General features: G+C 44.7%; 1 protein-coding gene across 1 annotated transcript in view; it reads right to left on the bottom strand.

Annotated features, from left to right (window-relative positions):
* Positions 1-11,292, bottom strand: part of ntn4 (netrin 4) — a 49,481-nt gene that overhangs the window by 5,803 nt on the left and 32,386 nt on the right. The window contains exons 4-8 of the mRNA XM_043713305.1: positions 8,800-8,926; positions 6,726-6,914; positions 3,705-3,918; positions 2,488-2,621; positions 1,654-1,722 (exon numbers count right to left, since the gene is read on the bottom strand). Of these exons, the coding sequence (XP_043569240.1) occupies positions 1,654-1,722; positions 2,488-2,621; positions 3,705-3,918; positions 6,726-6,914; positions 8,800-8,926 (733 nt within the window). The remainder of the gene's footprint in view (positions 1-1,653; positions 1,723-2,487; positions 2,622-3,704; positions 3,919-6,725; positions 6,915-8,799; positions 8,927-11,292) is intronic.

Below are 11,292 nucleotides of genomic sequence, written 5' to 3'. Positions count from 1 at the left end.
CTCCACCCTCTCCTCCCTGACCTATCACCTTCATCTCCTCCCCACTCACCTATTGTACTCTATGCTACTTTCTCTCCACCCCCACCCTCCTCTAGCTTATCTCTCCACGCTTCAGGCTCTCTGCCTTTATTCCTGATGAAGGGCTTTTGCCCGAAACGTCGATTTTGCTGCTCGTCGGATGCTGCCTGAATTGCTGTGCTCTTCCAGCACCACTGATCCAGAAGGTGGAGTCTCAGCTGAACATCACATGTAAAAAACAGCACTTCCAACAGGGTAGCACCCCTACAGCACTGCACTGGGAGTATCTGACTGGACTTTGTGTTTCAGTATCTGGGGTTCAGTGATCTGACTCAGAGCTGACAGCATGCAACTGAGTCACCGCCCATGTGTGATTACAATTCATTCCCTCATGGGATGTGGTGTCACTGGCTGGCCAGCATTTATTGCCCGTTCCGAGTTCCCCCTTGAGAAGGTAGTGGTGAGCTGTCTTCTTGAACCGCTGCAGTCCTTATGCTGTAGGGAGACCCACAATGCTGTTAGAGAGGGAACTCCGGGACTTTGACCCAGTGACAGTGAAGGAACAACAATATATTTCCAATATATATTTCAGGATGGTGAATAGCTGGGAGGGAAACTTGCAAGTGGTGGTGTTCCAATTGACCTGCTGATTGTCTCGATTCCCTGTCTATAGAGCACAACACTGGGGTGATGGCTCAGCAAATGGTGATTTTACACAAGAGATGAGGTGGAGCCTGATCATGCACAGTGTGTGTGTGTGTGTGTGTGTGTGTGTTTGTGCGCGCGCAGGGCCTGGTGCTCTGAAGTGCAGTTGAGATAGCGTGTCACACCCGAACAGTGGGAGTGGGATTTTTGGCACCATCAAGGTGGCTTGGCAGAGCTTCAGTGGCACCAGCTCTGCCAGGCCACTTCCGCCAGCAAGTCCAGGTTCAATCGTTATCTTCTTTCAAAGTAGGGGTCTCTTATGAAACTTCAGCTGGCACAATGTATAGAAACATAGAATCCGTACAGTGCGGTAAGAGGCCATTTGGCCCATCAAATCTGCACCAAGCCTCTGAAGGTCATCCCTATCCCCACAATCCCACATTCCCCATGGACACTATGGGCACTTCAGTCCACCTAACCTGTACATCTTTGGACTGTGGAAGGAAACTGGACTATCCAGAGGAAACCCACACAGACATGAGGAGAATGTGCAAACTCCACACAGACAGTTGCCCGAGGGTGGAATCGCACTTGGGCACCTGGCACTGTGAGCCTTTATGCTGCAATGTTGGGTGGAGGGTGTATATTTATACATACATATACACACACACACACACATGCAGGTACCCACACATGCAGACACACACGCGCAGGCAGACACACGTGTAGACACACACACACACGTGCAGACACACACACATGTGCAGACACACACACACGTGCAGACACACGTGCAGACACACACACACACACACACACGTGCAGACACACACACACACACACGTGCAGACACACAGCCTTTGGCATGGAACAAGGTGGAGGCAGTACATCTGCCCATGGCCCCCCTTAAACTGGGCATTTTGAATGGCAAGGCAGGTTCCAGCAATTTTCAAAATGGAAAACAATGAGATGAGTGTCTCCACAACTCACCAAATGTATACTTCATGTTGCAGAACACTTTGGGATTTCCTAGGATTTGCTTCCTGCACTCACACTTCCCTGCAAGAAAAAGTTAAGAGGTGAGATCAGAGAGAAGAGCATTAGTTCCGCCTTAAGTATCAGAATCTGGATGGAGACTTGACAAATCCAGGAGGAACAATCATGTATACCAATTGAAATCTTGTGCTGGATTTCCCTCTCCCAATGCTAAGTGAATCATGTCACTGGTTCCTCATGTGGGAAATGTGCTGGGTCAAAATTCAATACTCACATAAAGCTACAAAGGGGTAGTTTAAATGGTGGATAATTTAAATGTTTTGAAAAGGTTCTGAGCAGTGATTTATTTTGATTGATTCATGAGGAGAGAGTGTTTTTACAAGGGGAATCTCAATGATTGTGTGTTTGAATGACAGTTTTATGGCTTTCTAAGTGGGGTAAGGTTTTTCACCTGGAGTTTGAATAGCTGATTTTTTTTCCTTTAACTTCCATGTCCTTTTCCTAAACTCAGGGTTATTATAAAGCTCTGTACATAGTGAACACTGTGTGAATGGATATTAAATATAGGAATGTTGGGAGCAGGATCCTGTCCTGAATGCATCAGCCACTGAAAGGCCGTCAGAAATGCACTCAGTGCAGGAATAGTGTCACAAGCAGAAACTCACCCGTTTTTTGACAGTTGCTGTGGAAATAGTTCAGTGGGGAAAGACATAAAACCAGATGGTGATTCATTACCACTGTCTGTAAAGCCAAAGTACACAAACCAGCAGGAAGCAGGAATCCTTGAAAACATTTTGATGTAAAGTGTGAAGAATGAGGGTTCCTCACCTGAGTGTCTAAGAGCAGAAAAACCTTGTTCATCTTCCCAGTTCCAAGTGAGATCTCTCTCAGTGAGAGTGGACAAGAGGCCCTGGTTGGGAGCTGCGTCAGCAGGCTGCTGGTACCAGTTTACATCGACAGCACTATCGGATTCAAAGAACACCCATCAGTGGCATTAAGGAAATTTTAAGAATTCCATCTGAATTAGCTTTCTCCTCAATATCTTATGAACGGTAGTGGTGACCTGCTCCCTCTATTCCAAACCCAGCAGCTACCCGACAGGTTTTTTCCAAGATAAAGTCCCTGAGGACATCAGCCAATCCCAGACTAGAAGATTGGGTTTTGACAGGATCAGGGGGAGCTATTCTATTCCAAGTCACAGCTTCCATCCCACATGCCAGGCTGCTCATCTCTTAAGAAAGCATTCCTTCAAAATTTATATACCAATGATGTTTAACGATTTAATGATGAAGACAGATTGCATAAAACTCTACTTTGAGTTTTGAAGTTTGAAGTGTGAATTGAGGGATTTGATGGGATAAACAGATAGAAATTACTTCCTCTGCTGGGGGTGAGAGGCGATACTAAGTCCAAAAAAGGAACCAGAACCTTAAAATTAAGGCTAAGCTGTTGGATTGGGGGTTAAATCAGAAAGTATTTTTTGAGACATTCTGAAATTTTTGTCCCCAAAATGCTGGGTGTGGAGGGACCTTTTCAAGACCAACATCGACGGCTTTTTTTTGGTGAGGGTATAGGGATAGGGACCAAAGGCAAGTTAATGAAATTTATCAGTCATGATTGAATTGAGTGGATTAACAGGCTTGTGGGGCTGAATGGTCTCCTCCATTCATGTGTGCCTGTGACCCAACTGACAGAACACAGTGTACCACATCTGGGTTACTTCAGAAGGCATTAAGGACATATTGTGGATTGGAGGAATGAGCAAGCCTGAGAAAGTCAGTAACTTATCTTCCTGGAGGGATATCAGGGAAATAATTGAAAGTCCACAACAACCTAATAGTGTTTTGATGGTAATAATTGCTCTCTGGCACGAGCCACAAAATGATTTAATCGTTCTACTTTTGTGAGGCTGGGCTTTGAACTCACAACCTCAGAGTTGCTGGTACAGTATCCATGCCACAGTTAGGCTAAAAGGCATGAATTTGAGCTCTGTTTCTGTGGAGCTCTGCTGGGTTGCACCCTCTCATTGGAGCCTGTGAACCTACCTGCTGGTACAGTCCCCAGTGTAAGGATCACAGCTTTCAGGGCAGTCACATGGTCGGCAGCCATATTCTCCAAGGCCCCAGTATCCCAGCATACACCTGTCACACTGGGGCCCAGTCACACCAGGTTTACACAAACAGTCACCAGTCACGGGGTCACAGGGGGCACGGGGCTGTGAAGGTAACATGGCAGAGCCAACAGGGTGGCATGAGCAGGCTAGAGACAAACAAATAAAGAAAAGATTTTCAGCATATCCAGCAACATCCTGGGGGTCACTACTGACCAGAAATTCAACAGGGCTTGCCACATAAATACAGTGGCTACAAGGGCAGGTCAGAAGCTAGGAATACTGCAACGAGTAACTCACCTCCCAGCTCCTCAAAGCCTGTTCATCCACAAGGCACAAGTGAAGAGTGTGATGGAATTCTCCCCACCTGCCTGGATGGGTGCAGCCCCAACAACTCTCAAAGAGCTTGACTCCATGCAGGACAAAGCAGCCCACTTAATTGGCAGCACACAAGCATCCACTGTCTTCACCACCAATGCTCAGTAGCAGCAGTATTTACTATCTACAAGATGCACTGCAGAAATTCACTGAGGCTCCTTAGATAGCACCTTCCAAACTCATGACCACTTCCATACTTCCATCTAGAAGGACAATGGCAGCAGAAACATAGGAACACCACCCCTTGCAAGGTCGCCTCCAAGCCACTTACTATCCTGACTTGGAAATCTATTACCGTTCCTTCACTGCCGCTGGGTCGCAATCCAGGAACTCCTTCCCTAAGGGTATTGTGGATCAAGCCACAGCACATTGATTGCAGCGATTCTAGAAGGCAGCTCACCACCACCTTCTCAAGTGCAGCTAGAGATGGACAATGCCTACTGGACTTCAGTGGGCACTTGCAACAGATTGGGATGATCGTGTGAACACAATAACAATTTCGAGGTGGACTCTGCCAATCAAGGAATTATTTTCAATCAAAAATCAAAATAGAAACAGCAGACCTGTCCATGTTTCTTTAGGTAATGCCAGGGGAACACACAGACAGTGAGCAATGCTGCTTTGCAGGCATTTGCTAACATTTCAACAGCTTTTGCAGTTTGTAATTAGAGGTTTGTTTTCCTGAAGGCAACAGAATGCAATCAGGACCATGCTGACTTGAGGGTGCCACAACCCTCACTACTCAGCATCTGGAGGTGCAACACCCTGCACTTTCTAGCATAGCTGCTTTTGATTTGCCTCTTAAGACTCTTCCCCTCCTTCATACGTCACTAATGGAACATCACTGGAATTCTGCAACTGGTTTACAGATCAGTCTATCTGTAGAATTAGAATTAGCTTTCTTATCATGTACTCAAATGAGTACAGTGAAAAGTTTACAGTCTCCACTTTTGGCATCATCTTAGGTACAAAGGTGTCAAGGTACAGATTCTGAAGTACAAATTCTCAGGGGAAGAAATATAGAAAAATAAAGAAATAAAAAGTTCAGAATGTAGAATGGAATTGTTTGAAACTGTCTGCTCAGGTGGAGTCAGGAATTATGATTTTTTTTGCTGCTGCCAACATAATCCCTCAAACCTACATCAAAAATCAAGGAGAGAAAATCATTTCCATTCACAAATCTCTGGGAATGTTGGACATGGAATTTAACTTTGGGGAAGATTTATCACTAGATATGTCCCTGAGCCAATACGGACCCCAACACAGGGTATTCATCAATTTATTCCACTCATGTCTGGAATCAATCTTGAGACACATCTCTCTCCAGCTGTATGTGCTCAGCCTTTACTTGTTAGAATGATACAGTCACACGGGATAGGAGGAGAAGACCATTCAGCCCATTGTGCCAGCACATTTTTCACAATGTGGTATATTGGAGATGCAGCATGTGAGTTATGTAAGATCATAAGCCATTGCCTTTATTATCCCTCTCTAAATTTCGCCACCACTCTACCTCAGACACTCCTTCAAAAGACTACCTTTGACCAAGCCATTGGGTCATTTGACCAAAGATTGCCTTAAATGGCTCAGCGCCATTTATTGTTTCATAATTCTTCTGTGAATTACTTTGGGATTTGTTACATTAAAGGTGTTATATAAATGTACATTGTTGATAGATGATATATATTTGCAAGTAGGAAGTGATTTTTGAACCTGTGGCTCTCAGAGCTCTCCAGTGTGTGGGTTTTCGTTGCTTCGTGACTGGTCTGCTATCAACTAATTGATCAAAATGTCGGGTCAATGTACCATGGGATTCACAGAGCCAGAGGATGCAGGGTAGTGTCTCTGTCTCAGTTTGCTGATGGCCGTTCTGGATCAGATTGGTGCCAAGCCAGAACAGAACACTTCCTTTTCTGGCCAGGGTGGTGGAGATTATGACACTGGGTTACACCTGCCTTTCAGACAGAAAACCAAAGAAGAAGTGAGGGTGGCTACATTTCTCCTCTACTCCATTGTGTCTATCTCCCTCCTGGGTCTGTAAGCACTGTGAATAAAAGTGATCCCACAGTAACAGCATCACATACAAGGGGGCCTCCATGTTAGTAACCTGAACCAGGAGTGTGAAGGTGATGATGAGGAATCAGCAGCCTCCTGTAAGCTGTGCTGGCTTTCTTTTGTATCAGGCTCCTAGCAAAGATCAATTTCAGCCCAGGCCATTTGGCCCATCTAGTCCACAATAATCCCAATAGTGATGTTTTTATAATCTGAATTCCATTTGTTGCCAAGAACCTAATTCCTTCTTAAAACCTATAATGCGGTCTTATTTCATTGCTCATAACGATAATGACAATTATTAAAATATTCTACAACAATTAGATTCCATCTGCTTAAAGTGTTAAATTGTGGATAATAATAATAATGAGGAGATTAGCTTGGCTAAGAGCCACGTTAATGCAATCCAATGCAACTCCTTTGCAAAGACTGTAAACATAGTGGGAGAGACTAAGAGGCAGTTCAGCATTAATTCAGAGGTTTATTAATCCATATTCAGCAATGATTCAAGCAGTAACACTCTTACCGAGGCAGGTATCCGGAGCAGACAGGGGGACTCTGATGTTTCTGTAGAAGCCAGTCTGGCACAGTTGGCAGTGCTGTCCCTCGGTGTTGTGCCCACAGTTGTCACACACTCCACCACTATGATTACCTGATGCCAACCAAACCTTGAGGTCAAAATGGCAGCTGTTTGCATGGTTGTTGCATGTGCATTCTGTTACATGGGGAAAAATAATAGATAATAATCGCTTCAAGCGAGCAAGACAGAACTAAAACTCATTGGAACAAACTCATTCAGAAATGCCAAATGATTCATTTGTCTGCATTAAAGTTTCTCCTGGATGACTTCCCTACCTAGAAATTGCCAATTTTGGCCAACCGGATTTTATTGGTCTTTATTCTCTACACAAATGGTACTTAATTCGGAGATCAGAATGTTTCAATCCCCCTTTGCCATTTCTTTAAAACAGGGCTTTAAAAACTCAGAGCTTGATTGAAAACCCCCAGCACTAGGGCAGCGGTTGCTGGGTGGGCTGTTGTTGGGGTACAGAGAATGTCCACCTGTCGTTAGGGGCCATCACAGACAAAGGCCCCTTAAATTTACCATGACACATTTTACCAAGGCCTCGGAGAGGAAGTGGGTCACACAGCAAATTGGCAGGTGTGGCCTATCCACCGGGGCCTGCGTCCGAGGCCTTTGGGCGGATAAATCCTCATGGGGAGAAGAGGCCACAATGGGGCCCTGGTCCAGTGCTAGATTGGAGCAAGGAGCTTTACTTGTTAGAATGATACAGTCACATGGGAGAGGAAGAGAAGACCATTCAGCCCATTGTGCCTGCACATCTATTTTGGAAGAGCACTTCAATTAATCCCATTCCCTTCACTCCCTGTGCTTTTTCTCCATTGCCCTCCAAATTCCTCCTTTCCAAATATTTATCCAATCTTCTTTTGGGTGTAACTGTAGAGTTGGCTTCCACCACACTTTCAGGTTGTCATAACAACTCGCCCCGTACTCTTTAACATTCTACTCTGCTATTCCCACTCTCCTCAATCCCGGTATAATCTAGAATATCCTGAGGAATAGAATTTCAGTCTCTCACTCGCACCCCATAATCCTTATTATCCCATCAAAACCGTAGTCTCCTCCCCCTAGATTATAATAATACTGTCTGTCTAACCCCTCTCCAGATCACACAGAGCCATAGAAAAGTTTACAGCCAAGAAAGTGACCATTTAGCCCATCTGGCTGAATAAATCAATTCATCATCTTTCTTTTGCCAATTACCTTCAGTCTCTATTCTTTAGTTGTTTCCTCTCCTGTAGTGGAATCAGTTTCTCCTCACTTTCTCTCTTAATCTCTTCGTGGTTTTGAACTTCTGGGAAAGTTCTCCTCAATCTTCTCTGACTCAGGAAACCAATCCTGGTTTCTCCAGTCTCTCTGCAGCCATCTTCCCAGGGACTGTTCTGGTCAACATGTACCAAACGATCCACATTCATGAAGTCATACAAGTGGACAGCATGGAAACAGGCCCTTCGGCCCAACTTGGCCATGCTGCCCAGTTTTCACAATTAAACTAATCCCATTCCCTTCCATATGGCCCAATATCCCTCCATTACTATCATCCAAGTATCTGTCCAAATGTTTCTTAACTGATGAAATTGTACTTGTTTCCACCATCACCGTTGACAGTCTATTTCAGACATGCACCATCCTCTGTGTAAAAGAAATTGCACATTTAGAATCTCTCCCCTCTCATCTTAAACCTATGCCCTCTACATTTGGACTCTGCTACCTTGGGGAAAAGCTGTTAGCTGTCTAACTTATCCATGCCATTCATAATTTTATAGACCTCTATAAGGTGACCCCTCAGCTCAGGGAGAAAAGTGCCAACCTATCCATAAAACTCAAACCTTCCAATCCAAGTAGCATCCCAGTAAATATTTTCTGCACTCTTTCCAGTTTACATAATATCCTTTCTATAGTAGGATGACCAGAACTGCATGCAGTACTCCAAATGTGGCCTCACCAATGTCTTGTACCACTGCATCAAGCTCTGGCCGATGAAAGCAAGCATCCCAAAAGTCATCTTGTTACTTACTCCGGCATGGATTCGCAGTTCCCCTCTTGCCATCTGCTGGTCTCCATGGTCGGTTGTTGTACAAAGGCCTGCACCGTTCACAGTGCTCCCCCATGGTGTTGTGTTGACAGATACACTTCCCATGGACCTGTCAGAGAAAGGTATGGAGAATCTCAGGAACTGGGGAAGGAGCTGATCACTCAGTGACAGACTGGAAAAAATAGTGAAAAACTTCATTTATATAGCACCTTTCACTCTCTCAGAATGTTGCAAAACACTTTAAGCACCTTTATGAGATGTAGTCACTTACATTACCAAAGGAACACAGCAATCACATAGAATATATAGAACATTGAACATTACAGCACAGTACAGGCCCTTCGGCCCTCGATGTTGCGCGGACCTGTCATACCAATCTGAAGCCCATCTAACCTAACTATTCCATGTACGTCCATATGCCCGTCCAATGACGACTTAAATGTACTTCAAGTTGGCGAATCTACTACCGTTCCAGGCAAAGCATTCCATACCCTTACTACTCTCTGAGTAAAGAAACTACCTCTGACATCTGTCCTATATCTATCACCCCTCAATTTAAAGCTATGCCCCCTTGTGCTCGCCGTCACCGTACTTGGAAAAAGGCTCTCCCTGTCCACCCTACTTCCAGCTCCCCCAATTCAGCAATAAAAAATGCACAGAATCTGTTTCATGAGGGATAAGCATTGATTGGAAAGAACGCTCGGCCTCATTGAATGCTCATTGGAATGTTGGCTTGGATAAGATACTCAACTGTTTAAATCTGGGACCTTCATGGATCCAAAAAAACGGTGCAAACACAGGCTAAGATACACTTCCGTGTCCAATCCTAGTCCACTTGCTCCCCATACCTTTTAACATCTCACTTAGGCTATTCCCTTTCTCTTCAATCCCAATACAATTTAGAATATCCTGAGGAATAAAATTTCACTCTCTCACTCATACCCCATAATCCTCAGCATCACATCCTAAACAATAGTTTCCTCCCCCTAGATTATAATATACCAATCTATCTAATCCATCTCCAGATAACACTGAAAAATTACAGCACAGGAGGAGGCTACTCTGCCCATCAGGTCTGCACTGGCTGAATAAACTAGCTACTTTTTTCCCTACTTTCCACCCCTGATCTACAACCTTGTAGATTACAGTGCTTCAGCGGCAAACCCAGATTCCTTTTAAGTGACTTGAGGGGTTCCACCTCAATCTGCAACCTAGGCAGGAATTCCAGACACCCACCATTCTCTGGGTCAAAAGACTTTTTTGACAGTGTGGAAACAGGCCCTTCGGCCCAACAAGTCCACACCGACCCTCCAAAGAGTAACCCACCCAGACCCATTTCCCTCTGGCTAAATACACCTAACACTATGGGCAATTTAGCGTGGCCAATTCACCTGACCAGCACATTTTTGGACTGTGGGAGGAAACCCACGCAGACATGGGGAGAATGTGCAAACTCCACACAGACAAGGCTGAAATCGAACCTGGGACCCTAGTGCTATGAGGTAGCAGTGCAAACCACTGAGCTACTGTGCCACCCCCTAGCAATCCTCCTCGTGTCCCCTCTAATCTTTCTACTAATCATTTTAAAACTGCACTCTCCCTCCATTACTGACTGCTCCATGAGGGGAAACAGCTCTTCCCTGTCCATGCTACCCAAGCCCCTCATTACTTTGTAAACTTCAATTAACTCATCCCTGAGCCTCCCCTGTTTTAAGGGAAACAGCCCTAACCTATACAATCTCTCCCCCCTCAAAGCTGCAATGTTCAAGCTCTGGCAACATTCTTGTAAATTTTCTCTCTAGAGCAGTTACGTCCCTCCTGTTATGTGGTGACAAGAACTGTACACAAAGCTTTAGCAGTCACCAAACCATTGGCTTACTCCGTTTCAGCATTCCATCCTTCTCTTGTGCTACATCAACAAAGTATCCCATATGCCTTCTTTACTACCTTACTTACCTCTCTGGTCATAGTCTAGGACCCATGCATTCCAGGGTCTCTCACTTACTCTACCCATCTCAATATCCTCCTGTATAGCCTTGCCCTTCCCAAATGCATTGACTCATATTTTTCAGGATTGAATACCATTTGCCACTTTTCTGCCCATTCAACCAAACCATTGATACCATCCTGAAGTTGACTACCATCCTCTTCACTCTCAAGTATCTGGCCAGTTTTTGGATAGTCTGCAAATTCTCCCAACGGTGCTACGGATATTAAGATACCCTTTAACATTCTGCTTTATCCAAGAATTAATTCCTTTCCAAAATTTTTTTTAAAGGTTCGACTTCAATGGATGGGCCAATGGGCTGAGAAGTGGCAGATAGAGTTTAATTCAGATAAATGCGAGGTGCTACATTTTGGGAAAGCAAATCTTAGCAGGACTTATACACTTAATGGTAAGGTCCTAGGGAGTGTTGCTGAACAAAGAGACCTTGGAGTGCAGGTTCATAGCTCCTTGAAAGTGGAGTCCCAAGT

This window comes from Chiloscyllium plagiosum, chromosome 23, assembly GCF_004010195.1.
Source record: "Chiloscyllium plagiosum isolate BGI_BamShark_2017 chromosome 23, ASM401019v2, whole genome shotgun sequence".
Taxonomy (NCBI): domain Eukaryota; kingdom Metazoa; phylum Chordata; class Chondrichthyes; order Orectolobiformes; family Hemiscylliidae; genus Chiloscyllium; species Chiloscyllium plagiosum.
Note: the sequence above shows the minus strand (reverse complement) of the source record. Positions and strands in the feature narration are given on the sequence as shown.